Consider the following 16,575-nt stretch of genomic DNA (forward strand, 5'->3'; position numbering starts at 1 on the left):
ATGTCGAGCCATAACGAGCAGCCGCGTTTGGGTGCAGCAGACATACAATGCAGCAACAATACGATGGTGTCCTGACCGCAATTCCAGCGACCAGCCAATCGTCCGCGGAAGGCGGGAAGGTGGGGCTTTCTCCAGGGTGCACCGGGCGCAAGCAGCGCTGAAAGTGTGTTTTATAAGTGCGCCGATCAGCACTTGCCCACGGATAGTGCGGCATTTACGGGCTGAACAATTCTTCCTCCTTTAAATTCTGTATCGCACAGCCGCACGACCAAGTTGTGACTTCTCTGACTCTTCGTCTCTTCCCCTCCCGACATCTCAGAACCTGTTCTACATAAATGATTCATATTCATATGTCATTACATCGACCTAAAGCCACATACACCTAGTTTTTTTGCTGGCGAAGTATGGCAACAGCTCTGGCGCAGCTTTGCGCAAAGCTGCCCATTTTGCCACACATATGTTATTTTTAGCGCTGATGATGCTGTGACAAGCCTACGAAGCGTTGCCGGTGACTTCCTGACTGCACGACGTCAACATGGACCGGCCTGGTAGTAGGCCGGCCGGACGCGTGCCGACCCTTCTTGACCACGCCCTATACTCTGACATAACATCTAACGTGGATAGCCCGAAGAAGCTGGCGTCGCAGTCAGCGGCTGCGACGGCAACGGCGTCAGCGGGCTCGGCAACCAAAGCCTTGCTCACCTACCTAAAGCAGCAAGCCCCGGGCGCAGCAGCTGACGTTGCCCCGGATGTCTCCCTGCGGCAGAGCCGGGACGTGCCGGAACGACGCGTGCGCTTTGCGCCGGAAGCGCCGGCTGCGCAGTTTGTGCCGCCGGCCGCAGCTGCTCTTCCTGAGGCCAACGCGGACAAGGACAGGGCTGCCCGGTCACTGCGTGACGCGCTCAGGTAGGTCCCTAATTGCGAGGCGCTTCTCATTGCCCCATATGCCCTCAATTCAGCCGCAACCTGACAGCTATCTACATGGTTCTCCACGCAGTGCGGCTGCTGGGCGGGTCCCGGCGCCAGCGGCAGTGGCCCCGCCGGCCGAGCCATCCGCCGTCGCCGCAGCCCGGCATGACCTGGCCCTTCTGGATATGGAGCGTCGCAAGGTGAGGACGGGAAGGGCTCGGGCACAGGGCACCCTTCAAGCTTCTTTCTTGCTCGCTTACCATGTGGCCGCATTTAACGAGGAGCCCGCCTTGACACCGAACCCTGCTCGTACATGTTGCGCTGTGAACACTGTTGTGGGCACGGCTCTGCAGGTGGAGCTGCAGAGCAGCGCCCGGGCCGAGGTGCTGCGCAGCGAGCAGCAGCGCGCTCTGGAGCTGCTGCAGCGTGAGCGACAGGCGGTGCAGGCAGCAGCGGCCAGCGCGGACGAGCGGCTGCGGCGCGCGGAGACGGAGATGCGCAGCCTGAGTCGCAAGGAGGAGGAGATCCGCGCCAAGCTGGACAGGGCGGAGGAGCAGGTGGGCAGCTGGAAACACATGAAGCCAGGGAGAGGCTGCGCAGGCCAAGCAGCAGGCCTGGGAACAATGCCCACATGCGTCGAGCTCTAGTGCCTGTATTATGGCGGTGTAAAGCCATTGAAACCTGACGCCTGTGTTTTACACCCGGTCTCGCCACAGCTTGCCCAGCGCGAGTTCGAGGTGGCCCAGCGGGAGGAGGCGGTGCGCACCGCGGAGGAGCTGGCCCGGCGGTACAGCGCCAAGGAGGAGGCTGTGTGGGAGCGTGAGAAGGAGCTGCAGCACCAGGAGCTGGCGGTGGCCAAGGCTGAGAAGGCCGCGGAGCAGGTGCGTGCACACTGTCTGTGAGTCCACGTGCGCCGCACTAGGGAGGTCATTGCTAGTCAGCCATTAGACAAAAGCAAGCGATGGTGCTGTACCGTACCGCAGTTGGGGCAAGAGCTGTACTGACCTCTGTAGGCGCGGCGAGAGGCAGAGGCGCTGCGAGAGGCCTACAAGGAGCGCTCGGAGCGTATGGCCGCCAAGATGAGGGAGTGGGAGGAGGAGCGGGTGGAGGCGCGGAGGCGGCTGGACGCGGAGGCGACCGACCTGGAGGAGCGCCGCCGCGCTGTGTCACTGGAGCTGCACGTGCGTTGGTGCTGTGGGTGCTGGCGGAATGGCAGGGGCATTACACGGGTTATGATGAAGCAAGGAGGATACAGGCTGGGTGCTCGAGCGGGCTCACGGGCGGTGTCAAGTTTAACCCTCACCATGTGCTTGCTGTTCTTGACAGGAGCGGGATGCCAGCCTGACGCTCCGCGAGCAAAAGCTGCTGGCTAGCCGCCAGCAGCTGGACGTAGACAGTGAGGCGCACGAGGCCGCCAGCGAGGAGACACGCAAGACCCTGGCGGCGGAGGTGGAAGGCGTGCGGGCGCAGGTGGCGGTGCTGACGCGGGAGCTGGAGCAGCTGCAGATCACGCGGGAACGCAAGGCCGAGAAGCTGGACGAGGTCGCCAAACAGGTGGGCTGCCAGGGGAAAGTTCCTCAGGATTAATGTGCAGCCACTACTTAAGGTTGCGTAGGCTATATGCATGTGTGCCTAGGTCACTTTGAGTGTCCGCTCCTGTGACACCGGTTGTCCCATGGTCTTGCCTGGCATGGCCTGTCGTCCGTCAGCTGGAGGAGGCGGAGCAGCAGCTGGCGCGGTTGACGGACGCTCGTAACGCCGCCCTCGACGACGCGCGGCTGACAGAGGCGGCAGCACAGCAGGCCCTGGAGTCCACGCAGGAGAGCTTCCGTGTGCTGCAGAAGGTGGGCGCCTTCGGACCTCTTGGCTTTCATTTGCGAACTTACAATGCTGCCCTGATGGGGCTGTCGTTTTGTTAGCTTGTGTGGAGACGCGGGGATTCACTACGCGCTCCCCATTCCTCCTCAGGACTGCGCCGCCCTGAAGGAGGAGGTGTCTGCGCTGGCTCGGAACAAGGAGCTGCTAACCCATACCATTGACGAGGAGCGGGCAACCTGGAAGGCGCAACACAAGGTACAGAGGCGTGTCCATATTCCATTTTGAAACACACACTAAAGCAGGCAGCTTGCTGCGGCTGCACTCTGGACAAATTATGACGGAGACTCGTCTGCCGTATCTAATTGGGTATACCAGGCCGAACTGGAGGCTCTGCAGTCGGAGCAGCTGGTGGCGCGACGCGAGCTGGAGAGGATCAAGGCTGAGGCGGAGCTCCTCGCGCAGAAGCAGGTGCGTGGTGTAGGTAGAGCGGGGCACGCAGCTGTGCAGATGCCCTAGCGCAGTCGCACTGCACCGGCGCAGAAGTCCGCAGCAGCCCTTGACGCCCAATCAGCAACTTACGTAATGCACATCGCCCTGCCGCAGGAGTCACGTGCCCGCGAGGTGGAGGAGTGGATTGCAGAGCAGACGGCTCTGACCAAGGCCGGCAAGGCGCGTGTGGAGGCGGACGAGCGGCGGCTGCAAACGCTGGGTGAGGAGCTGTTGGCGCGGGAGAAGGAGGTGGCGGCGCTCAAGACGGAGCTGAGCGAGGAGCTGGCACGGGCGCAGCGCGACAGTGCCGCGGCGGCCGCGGAGCGGAGCAAGCTGCAGGTGCGCTTGCACAGGCTGCACACTGGAGGAAAAGAGGCGTGCGCTGTGATGACAGGGCTCTGCTGTAATTTCACCAAGTTTCGCCGCCTGGTATGAGGCGGGTGAGGTACTATGTTTGAGATACGGGGCGTGGTTCGTCCCTCATCTGCAGGTGGTCGCGGCAGAGCTGACGGCGCAGCAGACGGCGCTGGAGGAGGCCAAGCGCAACATGGCTGCGGACGTGCAGAAGAGCCTCCGGGTAAGAGCACATCACAGCACGAGTTTTGACTTGGGCTGCCGTAACCTGGCTAACGCCTTCATGCCGCATCACCAAACGAACGGCCCGTGTCTACCGTGTGTGTACAGGACAAGGATGCAGCGCTGACAGAGCGACAAGCACGACTGGACCGCCGCCAGGTGGATGGGGTGCTGTGACCTGCATGCATGCGGCCTCCTGGCTTCTGCAACGCGCCTTGCTTACATTCTCGGTGTACACCATGGCAGGCCGAGGTGGAGCAACAGCGCAACACGCTGGAGCTGGAGCACCAGCGTCGCATGATGGCGCTGGAGCTGAGGGAGCAGGAGGTGCAGGTAGGCGGGGCAGCAGCGGGGGCCAGCGGAAGGGTAGGGGGGCGGCTGGTTGGGACCAATCCCAAACAACCAGGAGGGGCTGTACGCTCTTTGCACGCGCATCAGTACGTGCCATACACCAAGTGCATTCGTGACTGTGAGTGTCCCTGTTGTGCGTCTTGCCGTGTCCCCTGCAGAACACCTCCCGCTCCCTGGAGAGGCGCACTCAGGAGGTGGCACAGCTCGAGGCCCGTGTTGCTAGAGTGAGTACGTTTTGAGTCGGAACTACCCCGCCGCCAGCCGTGTCAGTGTGCGTCACCCTGCCTACAGCTGCAGCCTTGCCCTCTCAGTATGCTAGCCAGTCACTTGCTCGCGTACTCTACTGGTACGTTGCATCCCTCCATGCAGGACAACGGTGAGAAGGAGGCGACGCTCCGCGGCCTGGAGGCAACACTGCGCATGCAACAGGCGGACGTGGACCAGAAGCTGAGAGACCTGGCGGAGCAGCGCGACCGGGCCGCAGCGGACCGCAAGGTGGGGGCCCGGCTGCTGGCAGACCCCTGCACGTATTGAGCCAGCATGCGTGGTTGCGCAGCTGACGTGTGTTTCTGCTGCTGCTGCATCTCCATCAGGTCGTGGCGGCGGAGCGCGCCGAGGTGGAGCGACTCTCCGCCGAGACGCGGCGCATGCAGCGGGAGGCAGAAACAGCGCGTGACGAGACGCACCACCTGCAGGTGAGTGTGCATGCAGCACGGTACAGCGCACTGCTTATTGCGCCCAGCTATTTGCGCGCAAAGCAGTTTGTTAGCATATCTAGGAATCACCCAAGTGAACTAGTGTGCGCGAGCCCAACCTGCGTGTCTATACCTGCAACGGTGCCGCCACCCTCCAGGCACGTGCGGAGGCCCGCGAGCGCCGCGCCCGGGAGTTGGAGGAGCGTGCGGGTGCTGTGGATCGTGAGCTCACTGCCAAGCTGGCGGAGCTGGCGGCCGCGGTGCAGGTAAGGCCTGCTGGCAGTTAAGCCCGCCCCGCCATTCCTGTCAGCATCTCACAAGTGTTTTCAATGTGGCCTAACGCCATGGTGTAACTGCGAGCTCAGTATGCAATCACTCACGGCTGGTCTTGTGATACAGGGTGCCAAGGCGCGTGAGGACGCCGCCGCTGACCGGGAGCGCGAGGCGGACCGTGTGGCTGGCCGCGAGGCGCGGGCGCATGAGCTGTTGGCGGAGGCAGAGGCGGCACAGGCCGGCGCCCGGGCAGCGCTGGAGCAGGCAGCGGCCGAGCGCAGGTCCCTGGAGGCACTCAACAAGGTGCGGTTTGCGTTGATGTGTTATGCCATGATGCATTCTTCATGCGCTGTGCATACCCTAGCTTGGCCCCCACTATCTCTCACGCACATCTCTCTCCTATACTCACCACCCCCTTGCGCCTGCTGCAGGCGCTGTCCTCCCTGAGCAACACGTTGGACGCGCGCGAGACCAAACTGCTGGCCACCTGGCGCGACCTCAACCTGCAGCTCAACAACCTGCGCAACGAGACGGCGCCCGCAACCGGCGACGCGGGCTTGGACGGCGTGGCCGTGGTGAGGCGCGGTCCTTTAAGACCTTAGCTGCTATCAGCCCTACCTCATGCATGCCTGCATCTCATGCTACCGTATGCGCTGACACCATCAATGCCCGTTGCAGGATGAGCTGCCCGCTGCGCTGCGCACCAGCGTGTCAGCCGCTTCCGCGCCGCTCAGCTCCGTGCTAGCCGGCATCGCCGAGGCCGCCGCCGCTGGCTCCAGCTCCGTAGCTGTGGCCGGCCAGCACCTGCACGGCCATGGCCACGGTCCGTCGTCGCACGCAGCCGCCGTGGCGGCCGCGGCGGCACTGGAGCAGCGGCGTGCGGCAGTGGCGGACCACGAGACGGCCATTCAGGAGCTGGCGCTGGGACTGCACCTGCGGCTGGCCAAGCTGGCGGCCTTCCACAAACAGACCAAGGCCGAGCAGGTGCGGACGCAGAGGCGCACGCCGGTTCATGCGTAAGCGGTTACCAATAGAACTTGCTCACGAGCGGCCTCTTTTTAATTGGTGCGCTGTGTTGCTGCAGACACGTGCGGCGGCGGCGCAGCAGCAGGCGGCGGCGGATGCCCAGGCGCTGGTGCGGCGGGACGCGGAGCTGCGAGCGACGGCGGACGCGCTCAGCGAGGAGCGCACACAGCTGCTGGCGCTGGCAGGCCAGCTGCAGGCGCGCAGCGAGGCGCTTGACAAGCAGGAGAAGCAACTGGAGGTGCGTTGGTTTTGCAGCCACAGATTAAGGCAGGTAGCCTGCGCTGCGCTGGTACGCTCCGTCCACAACACATCCGTTCACCTGCCCATTGCTGCTGCAGGCGAGCGGCCAGGAGCTGGCGCGCACCCGCCAGCAGCTGCAGGCCGCACAGAATGCGGCGGCGGCGCGGCATGCGGAGGCAGAGGCAGCCATCCGGCGGTCGGAGGAGGCGGTGGCGGCTGCGGATGCGCGCGCCAGCCGGGCGGAGCAGGAGGCAGAGAGGCGCGCGTCGGAGCGCGAAGTGGCGGCTGACAAGCGCGCTTCGGAGCGAGAGGCCGCGGCCGAGAAGAGGGCAACTGAGCGGGAGGTCGCTGCGGAGAGCCGTGCGTCGGAGCGGGAGGTGGTCTTGGAGAAGCGTGCCAGTGAGCGGGAGGCGGCGGTTGCGGAACGCGAGCGCGTGCTGGCAGCGGAGGCGGCACAAAAGACGGAGGAGCTCACAGCTCGGGAGAAAGACGTGGAGGGCGCGGAGGGCCGCCTGGCGCGCTGGGCGCAGCAGCTGGACGTCATGTCGCAGCAGGTGGGAGATGGCTGCGTTGTACAGCCGCACCGTCTGCCTATCCAAACCTCTTGCTTAATGCTGAGCCTCAGAACTCGCCTGTAACTTTTGTTTGTAATCGTAATGCTCTGCAGCTGACGGAGCGTGAGAAGGTGGTAGCCAAGCTGGAGGCGCTGATGGAGGAGACGCTGGAGGAGCGCACCCGCCTGGCCGCCCGCCTGGACGAGGTGGAGGCGGCGCAGCGGCTCGTGCAGGTGGGCGGGAAGAAGGACAACGGTGCGGTCCGTGGTTGTTTGCAGGGCCCGCCTGCCGCAGCCTTGAGTATTGTACTGGTGGGTGCACTACTTAGTCCGTTGGTTATGTGATTGCACACTGCAGGAACAGCAGACGACACTGGGCGAAGAGCGCGACGCGCTGCAGCGGCGGGAGGCAGAGCTGACGGAAGCTGACCAGCGGCTGCAGCAGGACCTGGCTCGCCTGTCTGACCTGCAGCAGCAACGGCAGCAGCTGGTGGCCCAGCAGGCGGAGGTGGAGGCGCGAGTGGCGGAGCTTGACACCAAGGCATCACAGCTGGCGGCTGCGCGTGAGGAGGTGGAGGAGGAGGCGCACAAACTTGAGGCGCAGGGCGCAGGGGCCGCCGCGCAGCTGGCAGCGGCACGAGAGGAGCTGGCGAGCGAGCGGCAGCAGCTGGAGGAGGCCGCCGCTCAGCACGCCAGCAGCGTTGAGGTGGGTGGCCAAGTGTGTCATGCGTAGGCAAGTTCGGCGTGCCCATGTTGTGTTTGCTAGGGTGCATGGTAGCTGCAAACGTCATGATGGGTTCGTTGTGCTCTGCCGTAATTGAATGCGCAGGAGCTGACTGCTCGGGTGGAGGCGCTCCAAGCCCAGGAGCAGCAGCTCGGGCAGGAGCGGCAGCAGCTGCAGATCGACAAGGAGGCGCTGCAGGTGCGGTGGGGAGGGATTTGAATGACCAGCTGGCATGCACATCAAAACCATGCCGTGCTTTAAAAACCATGGACCGTGGTCATGGCGCCGTTCGCGCAGGCCGAGACGGAGGCGCTAGCCGCCAAGGCCGATGCCACGGAGAAGCGGGCGCAGGAGCTGCATGCGGACGCGCAGGCGCTGGCCGCCGAGCGGCTGGAGCTGCACGCGCGCATGCGGCGCTCCACGCTGGACTACGAGACAGAGATGGAGAGCGCGCGGGAGCTGGTGGAGCAGGCCAAGAGCCGCGCGCTGGCGGTCTCACAGGTCAGGCAGAGGGCCTGCGGGGTTGGGAAGCAATGTCCTGTGTTCTTGGTTGTTTGCGGTAGGAGGCGCACCTAGTTAGGCAGAGGTGGCTCGCCTCACTGCACCCCGTGACTGTACCGCTTGGCAACACAACGCAGGCTGAGGAGGACCTCGCGGAGCGGCTGAACTCCGCCAGCCAGCGCGAGGCGGAGCTGGAGGCGCGGGAGCAGGCGCTGCAGCGGGGGCTGGCGCAGGCGGTAAGCCGTGGCAGCAGCCTGCGTGCGCGCTTTGCAGTGGCTCTCTTCAGCACTTTGTGTCTCAGCTGCTGGCGGCTATGACGTGCAGCGCCCCGATCATGTGTGCAACTACGGCATGAGCTGTGTGCCCTGATGCAGGGCTCGGAACGCGAGGACCTGTTGCGGCGGGCGCAGCACCTGGAAAGCCAGCGTGCGGAGGTGGAGGCGTCGCTGCAGCAGCTCGCGAGCCTGCAGGTGAGGCCGTGCTGGCTGCGGCAGTGGACCTCACTCCACCCGGCTCTCTTGCCCAGTTGCCCACATCACCGCACAGTCTGGGCAGCGGCTCGTAACCGACGTCCCTCGCACTTTTGCGTCATGGCTGACAGGAGGGCCACGAGCGTGCAGTGCAGCAGGTGGCCGCGCGGGAGGCGCGAGTGGAGGCGCGGATGGCGCAGCTGGTACAGATGGACGGTGGGTCCTGGAGGTCTGCTCAGCATGTGTACGCCACCTAGCACCCCAGGAGCGCCCTAACCCCGGTGCTCCTCCTCTCTCTCCTGCCTCTCCTCTTCCTCCTTTTCCTCCTGCAAACCAAACACCACATGCTGCTGCTCTCCACCCCCCACAACCCGCAGCCGACCTCAAGGCGCTGCACTCGCGCCTGGACGCCGACCTGGACGGCTGGACCACCCGCGCGCGCGGCCTGCTGGATGTGCGGCGCGCTGCGCTGGACGGCCTGGCGCAGCGCGTCGGCGCGGACCTGGACGCGCGGCAGGCGGAGCTGCTGCGGCAGGAGGGCGCAGTGGCGAGCCAGCTGCGCTCGCTGGGCACGCAGCTGCAGGCGGAGGTGGAGGCGGCGCAGAAGCAGGCGGCATCGGGCTGGGAGTCCAAGCTGCAGCAGGTGGGTGAGGCGTGGGCCAGCCGCTGCGGAGTCGCATTACTGCTGCAGTGCCTTCGGTGTCGAGTGGACGACGTAAACTTGCAGTGATTCAGAGTGAAGGTATGCAACGCTGATTGCGGCGTTAATATTGTGCAAATGCAGACGAGCACGGCACTGGAGGACAAGCAGCGGTTGCTGGAGCTACTGCAGACGGAGCTTGAGGAGCGGGGGGCAGAGCTGCAGGTGGGTTTAGGGTGCTGGTCGCCAGCGTGATGGGGAATGCTAATGCTACACTCCTTGCCATTTCCTTACCGTGTTACGTGTCACGTATGTCTCTGTCCACATCTGCCCGTCCAGGTGGCCAACCACAAGCTGCAAGAGGCACATGAGCAACTGCGCACCTCGCAGCGGCACGGCGAGCAGCTGCAGCAGCAGCTAGCGGCGGCGCAGGAGGCGACCAAGGCCGCGCAGAAGGCCGCCGCCGCCGCGGCCGCCACCGCCGCTGAGGAGCGGTCTCGCCTGGAGGCTGAGGTGCGGCGTGCGGAGCGGGCAGTGCACGACGACGCGGCGAGCGCCGCCACGGCGGGAGCGGCGGAGCGGCAGCGGCTGCAGGCGGAGGTGCAGCGGTCACAGGAGGCGGTGCGGCAGGCGAAAGAGGACCTGGACTCGGCACTGGCGGTCGTGGACCGCCTAACAGCGGAGGTGGCAAGCGCCCAAGGTGAGCGGGGGCTGGCTGAGGCTCAAGTAGCCGACATGTCAAGCCGTGCTCTTGAGGCAATGCATCAAGTAGCCTGCTCCCTGCTAACATGTCGAGTTGCCTCCCCGTGCAGACGCCGCCAAGCGGCATGAAGCTGAGCTGACGGAGGTGCGGGCAGCCGCAGCACGTGCCAGTGAGCAGGAGGCGCAGCAGCGCGCCGCCGCCGAGCAGGTGAGCATGCAACATACTGCTATCAATTTACAATGGGTGCTTGCCTTCTTTTGGCTCCAGCGGCTGAGGTGCTCACTATACGTTACGATACACAATGCCACATTGCAACACCGCCTTGCTCACATGCAACATATCATGCTGATGTCGTCCTAGGCGGTGCAGCGCGAGCGTGCCGCGGCCGCGCGTGTGTCGGCGCTGGACGGCCAGCTGGCGGGCATGCGCACCGAGATGGCGGTGCTGGAGGGGCAACTGGCGGCGGCGCGGGAGCAGCTGGAAGCGCACTCGCAGGGGCAGTCCAAGCAGCGGCAGGTGTGTGCGTGCCGACAGGTGCCGGTCTGCAGATCGAGCGTACATGCTTATGTGGTTGTGAATGTGTGGGGCTACTCGGGCTTTATGGGCTACTTGCATGACCTTGCGCGTTGTACTTGCCGCCGACTGACGTGCAGACTTCGGTGGATGAGGCAGCCACTCTACGCCGTGAAGTCCTGGGGCTGCAGGCGCAGGTCGCGGACCTGACGCGTCGCCAGGCACAGGTGCGTGAGTTCCGCACGTACGTTTCCCCGCCAGGTTTAGCCGTCGAGTGGCGCAGCCCACCGAGCCTGTGCAAGTACACGTATGTAGCCCCTGGGCTAACCCGATGCATCCTTCGTTGGCTTCCAGGCTGTCGACGAGCAGTCGCGCAGCCTTCAGCAGCGGCAGACAGATCTGGACAAACTGTCGGAGCGTCTGCAGCAACGCGAGCGGGCGTTGGCAGAGGCAGAGGCGGCGGCAACTGCGCAGCGCGCGGCCCTTGAAGTGCAACAGCAGCAGCTTGATGCGGAGGCGCGGGCATACGGCGAGCGCTCGCAGCGGCTGGAGGCCCAAGCGGAGGAGCTCAAAGCCACAGGGCAGAAACTGCAGGTGGGTTAGTTGGTCTTCAGGTCGCCTCCCTGGGAGCGGAGGCAGGGAGTAGCACCCTTGAATAATGGACTGTACGTTAGTGACGGATGTTGGGCACTGTCGTAACCTGTATGCACAACTCATGCAACCTCCAGGAAATGGAGCGTGACCTGGCGGCAGGCCAGGCAGCCCTGGCCACACAGAGGGAGCTGACGGCGGCAGCAGCCGCGGTCTCACACTCGGAGCGTCTGCAGCAACGCGAGCGGGCGTTGGCAGAGGCAGAGGCGGCGGCAACTGCGCAGCGCGCGGCCCTTGAAGTGCAACAGCAGCAGCTTGATGCGGGGGCGCGGGCATACGGCGAGCGCTCGCAGCGGCTGGAGGCCCAAGCGGAGGAGCTCAAAGCCACAGGGCAGAAACTGCAGGTGGGTTAGTTGGTCTTCAGGTCGCCTCCCTGGGAGCGGAGGCAGGGAGTAGCACCCTTGAATAATGGACTGTACGTTAGTGACGGATGTTGGGCACTGTCGTAACCTGTATGCACAACTCATGCAACCTCCAGGAAATGGAGCGTGACCTGGCGGCAGGCCAGGCAGCCCCGGCCACACAGAGGGAGCTGATGGCGGCAGCAGCCGCGGTCTCACAATCAGAGCGTCTGCAGCAACGCGAGCGGGCATTGGCAGAGGCAGAGGCGGCGACAACTGCGCAGCGCGCGGCCCTTGAAGTGCGGCAGCAGCAGCTTGATGCGGAGGCGCGGGCACACGGCGAGCGATCACAGCGGCTGGAGGCCCAAGCGGAGGAGCTCAAGGCCACAGGGCAGAAACTGCAGGTGGGTTAGTTGGTCTTCAGGTCGCCTCCCTGGGAGCGGAGGCAGGGAGTAGCACCCTTGAACAATTGACTGTAGTGACGGATGTTGGGCACTGTCGTAACCTGTGTGCACAACCCATGCAACCTCCAGGAAATGGAGCGTGACCTGGCGGCAGGCCAGGCAGCCCTGGCCACGCAGAGGGAGCTGACGGCGGCAGCAGCCGCGGCCTCACAGTCGGCCGACGCCGCCATGTCACGGCTTGAGCAAGACGCTGTAAAGTAAGCACTGCTGCGCAACACATGCATCAAGCTCGCTGCGCTGCGTACTGCGTGTAAGATGCTCTCACGCAGAGTTCCCAAGGATACCAACTACGTACTGCCCTGTCTACATATGCCCACAGGCTGGAGGCTGAGCGGGCGGCTCTGGCGGGAGAGCGCGCGGCCGTGGCGGCGGAGCGGCAGCACCTGGAGGCGGAGCGTGGCCGCCTAGCAGCGGAGCAGGCGCGCCTCAGTGCCCTGTCGCAGGAGCTTTCACTAAAAGAGCTGCGGCTTGCCACCGGCGAGGCGGACTTCCTGCGTCTCGAGGCCGAGGCGGCGCGGCTGCGGGCGCTGGGCGAGGAGCTGGGTCGGCGGGAGGCGGGCCTGGCGGGTGCAGAGGCGGAGCGTGCTCGCCTGGAGGGCCGGGCGGCCGCACTGGACCGGCGCGAGGCCGACCTGCAGCTCAAGCAAGACGAGTGAGTGCCCGCAGAGGGCAGTGCGCTGTGCAGCCTGCGCTAGTGGCCGGCCTGCTCCTACATCCTGCTGTGTGTGCTGGGTCTTCCTTTGTGTCTGAATGCCCTTTACACTGGCACGCGTTTGCTCAACCACCCCCGCAGGGTGGACAGGCTGCGTGAGACGCTGCGTACCCAGGAGGCGGACCTGGCGCGGCAGAACGCGGCCGCCCGGGCACTGGTGGAGGACAAGCAGCGGCAGATGGAGGCGGTGGCGCGGCAGGGCGACGACCTGGCAGCGCAGCAGGCCGGCCTGCAGGTGCGTGAGGTAGCAAGATGATGCCGTATAGGGTGCAAGTGACATGCGGGTATGGCACATTGCGTGGCTCCCCATGCAACGGCAAGGACTGACAAATGGTGCACTTTTCTGCCGCCTGGCCTACCCCACATCTCTGACAGGCGTTGCGCCAGGACGTGGCCTCGAAGCTGGACGTGGGCATGGCGGAGCTCAGCGGGCGGCAGGAGGCGTTGGAGGCAGCACGCCAGGAGCTGCGGCGTGCGGAAGCAGAGATCTCTGCAAGGCGAGTACGGTATTCCGTGGGTTTCTGTAGTGAAAGATTGATGCGTCCACCACCACGCGGTTTGCGGTTTCAATGAGGCTTACCGGTGGCGCAACTGCTCACTGCTGTCCACTGGACAGGGCCACTGACGTCGCGGAAGCCGAGGCCCGCATGCTGGAGCAGCGGTCGGCGCTGGCGGCTGAGACGCGGCGGCAAGCGGATGAGGCACAGCGCCTGGTCCGGGAGCGGCAGGCCATCGCGGTGAGCGAGGCAGCGCTGAGTTGGCGCCGCATGTCGTGCCCCCATCTTGATGCTCCATTGCTCAAGTGTCATCGGGTTTGCGTTCACAGGAGCTCCAGCGCCGCACTGAGGAGGCGCACGATGAGGTCCGGGCGGCCGCGGCGGCCGTGACGGCGCGCGAGACGGCGGTGACGGCGCGCGAGGACGAGCTGGCGGCACGGGTGCAGCGGCTGCGGGAGCACGAGGCAGACCTGCGGGTGCGTGCCGTTCCCTGATAGTGAACGCCGATCGCGCCGTTTGTGATGGCGGTGCGGTGCCAGCGGCATGTGTGTTATGTGAGGCGAGCTGCTGGAGCCGTGTGAACAAGTTGTCACGGCCCCCTGGACCGGCTGTGCCCCGCAGGTGCAGGCGGTCCTGGCTCGGAATGCGGAGGCGCGCGCGCAGCAGGCACTGGGCGAGGCGCAGGACGCGGCAGGCGTCATCACTTCCAGGTGGGGACACAGTAGCACGGCTGGGCGCCAGGCGGCCGCAGCGGGGGTCGCGGGGAGAAGGTTGTGGGGGCTCGGTTGAGCCGAAGTAGCGACTGGGTGTCGTGTGATGTGCTACTGTACAGTATGCTCGCTCCGCGCTCACGTGGTGGCCTCGCTCTACGCTGTGGCACAGGGCCATGGCGGCGACAAGTCCGGTGCGGGGTAGCGGCTTCGCGTCCCTGCCGGCGCCGTCCATGTCAATGTCAATGCGGGAGTCCCAGAACTGGGCGTCACAGCAGGCGCAGCAGGCCCAGCCGCAGCAGGGCTTTGTGGATGGCGGCCGCGGCGACGGCGGCGCATACCTGACTAGCCTCGCCATGCAGGCGTTGCCCAGTGGTGCTGGGGGCGGCCCTGCCGCAAGGACTGCTTCCTATGCTCCAGGCATGGCCAGCACCGCCCCCGTGCAGCGCTCCTCGCGCGACGCCGCGCCGCTGCAGCAACAGTCCCAGCAGCAGCAACAGTTCGCTGGTCGACAGGGCGGCAGAACCTCTTCCGTTGGCGAGGGGACGGTTGCCTCTTTCAACCAAATGTTACCTCAGCAGCAGCAGCAAGCCGGCTACGGCCAGGCCTCCTACGGGCCGCGCGGCAGCCAAGGCCAGCCGCAGGCGCAGCTGCCATCGCAGCCGCCTAGCCTTCTCGACGCCTTTTCTGAGCGCCCCTTCCTGCAACAGCAGCAACAGTCGCGCCAGCAGCAACAGGTGCTGCCGGGTCTTGACGTGTCGGCCTCCACGGCATCCCTGCGGGGGCCGCTGCCGTCCGAGACGCCGCGCGTGCTGCAGCGCACGCAAGCGCCGTCTGCAGCTGGGGGCTACCGTGGACAGCAGCAAGCGCAGGGGCTGGCCGGCGAGGGCGGCAGCGGGGGTGGCAGTGAGCGGCCATTGGAGAGCGGCGCCCCGACGCCGACGGGCAGGTCCGACACGCCGCTGCTTGGGTCCGTCATCGCGGAGGCTCAGCGTGCAAGGTGCGAAGAAGCCGTGGCGGCTTGCCCACTACCTTGTCCAATTGTTGTACGGTATGCATGCTGATCTCTCAAAGCGCTGTGCTGGCTGTCATGTTGACCGCACCTCCCGCCCAACAGGCAAGCACGTGCTGCCATGCAGCCCGCACAGCAGCAGCAGCAGCAGCAGCAGCCCTCCAGCCGGTTTGCGTACGTTGAGCCGCCGCCGCCGCCCCTCTTCGCGGAGACATCCTCCGCCTCCACCGCCTCCGCCCAGCAGCCGGTCTTTGGGGCCGGCGCGGGCTATGCAACGGGGGCCATGCCCACGCCGGCGGCAGGAGGCGTTGGCGGCAACGCGGGCCTGAGTGCTAGCGGCGGCCTGCCCGGCGGCGCTGGCGGCCTGGCGCGGCAGCAGCGCACGCTGCAGGTGCTGCTGGCGAGCACCAGCAACTCGGCACAGCGCGGCCAGGAGCGGCTGCAGGTGAGGCACTTGCCGCGCGAGCCTGTCTAGACAATGCAATTGATTGCACTCCGTATGACACGTGCTCGTCTGAAGGTGCGCGTCGGACATGACGGGCGGTACACTTTTCGGTTTGGCTGTGCTGTCTGATGCGTGTGCATGTCTGCATGCCTGCCTGCACCCCCTACATGCCTGCCTGCCTGCCTGCACCCCCCCCCCCGCCACCCGCCAGCGGCTGTACCGCATCACGGAACCCATGGCCGCCGACCTGGGCCGGGCTGAGCGGCCGCTGCTGGAGCGCTGCCGCACCGCCCTGGACATGCTGGCCGCAGAGCTGGCCACACTGCAGGTGAAGGCCAGCGGCTGGGCAGCTGGGGCGTGGGGTAGGCGCGGATAATTGGGATATCAGTGTGGACACATCCCAGGCCTCTCATACTACCGTATGGTAATGCAAGGGAGAATAACGCTTCCGGCTGCCTTGTGTCGGGTGTATGTGTGCTGCAGGCGGCGCTCCAGCACACCAGTCAGGCTGTGGCGGGTGCGGGCAGCGCCGCGGAGCTGGCCGAGTCGCGGCGGCTGGTGGAGAGCCACCAGCACTCGCTGGCGGCGTGGGAGGCGGGCGTGGCGGAGCAGATGCAGATCGTATCGGAGCTGCAGGTGGGCGGGGAGGGGGAGGTTGGTACCTGTCACCTGCTGCAGCCTTGAATGTGCGTCGCGTCCTATCTCGTCTCGCTTTAATCCCTCAGCTCCCGGCTAACAAGTGTGCCCGCTGCCCATGTCAGGACCCTGCGCGACGCGGCTCGCTAGTCCGGGCGCTGCGGCGCAGCAACGAGGGCGCTGACCTGGTGGCGGCGGGGCTGATCAGCCAGAACAGCCTGATGATGGACTAGAGGACTGCTGGGGGTCTTGATGACGGGCGGGGACTTCAGGTGAAAGGCGCCATGCGTTGAGCGTCGTTGAGTGTGACTGAGGGCTGAAGCCGTGAGTGCTGTTGGTGCGCACGAGGTGCAAGGAGTTCGCATTCCTGACTGATTCATAAATTACAGACTTCTTTCACACACACCAAAGTGTGCCACGTGACCCATGAGTTGATACGGCGTGTCATGACACTACTGTACGATTTACAGGGCTCAACATTGATGCACATGCAACACACATGCTCACCGTAATTGTGGGCGCTTCCAGACTTTGTAACCTAGATACAGTGTGCGGTTGTCATCCAGCGGGGGGCGCTGGCATAGCTTTCGCACGCACTGCGTCGAGGTCAGTCGCAGCATCGGGCT

General features: G+C 65.3%; 1 protein-coding gene across 1 annotated transcript; it reads left to right on the forward strand.

Moving 5' to 3' along the window:
• The first annotated feature begins 226 nt into the window (after positions 1-226).
• Positions 227-16,498, forward strand: CHLRE_06g257700v5 (uncharacterized protein). The gene is made up of 50 exons (XM_043062731.1): positions 227-906; positions 998-1,109; positions 1,263-1,466; positions 1,626-1,790; positions 1,923-2,090; positions 2,236-2,463; positions 2,619-2,753; positions 2,878-2,982; positions 3,103-3,195; positions 3,331-3,555; positions 3,707-3,793; positions 3,901-3,951; positions 4,039-4,125; positions 4,302-4,367; positions 4,513-4,638; positions 4,737-4,838; positions 4,997-5,104; positions 5,238-5,414; positions 5,543-5,686; positions 5,790-6,095; positions 6,196-6,375; positions 6,476-6,931; positions 7,045-7,164; positions 7,289-7,636; positions 7,760-7,852; positions 7,952-8,155; positions 8,293-8,391; positions 8,530-8,625; positions 8,757-8,841; positions 9,003-9,268; positions 9,410-9,490; positions 9,605-9,965; positions 10,078-10,175; positions 10,329-10,484; positions 10,622-10,708; positions 10,836-11,075; positions 11,210-11,476; positions 11,611-11,877; positions 12,007-12,134; positions 12,257-12,589; positions 12,731-12,884; positions 13,025-13,146; positions 13,266-13,386; positions 13,476-13,622; positions 13,768-13,856; positions 14,029-14,856; positions 14,974-15,313; positions 15,525-15,641; positions 15,797-15,949; positions 16,075-16,498. The coding sequence occupies exons 1-50, from the start codon at positions 536-538 to the stop codon at positions 16,180-16,182; spliced, it is 9,204 nt and encodes a 3,067-aa protein (XP_042923437.1). The 5' UTR covers positions 227-535; the 3' UTR covers positions 16,183-16,498.
• Positions 16,499-16,575: the final 77 nt, after the last annotated feature.

Source organism: Chlamydomonas reinhardtii, chromosome 6, assembly GCF_000002595.2.
Source record: "Chlamydomonas reinhardtii strain CC-503 cw92 mt+ chromosome 6, whole genome shotgun sequence".
NCBI lineage: Eukaryota > Viridiplantae > Chlorophyta > Chlorophyceae > Chlamydomonadales > Chlamydomonadaceae > Chlamydomonas > Chlamydomonas reinhardtii.

Excerpts from the sequence above, each read along its gene's own strand:
- CHLRE_06g257700v5 (XM_043062731.1), top strand. The coding sequence starts at position 536 with ATGGACCGGCCTGGTAGTAGGCCGGCCGGACGCGTGCCGACCCTTCTT. Across the intron at positions 4,126-4,301 it reads TGAGGGAGCAGGAGGTGCAG|AACACCTCCCGCTCCCTGGA; the intron begins GTAGGCGGGGCA and ends TGTCCCCTGCAG. Across the intron at positions 13,387-13,475 it reads GGGAGCGGCAGGCCATCGCG|GAGCTCCAGCGCCGCACTGA; the intron begins GTGAGCGAGGCA and ends TTGCGTTCACAG.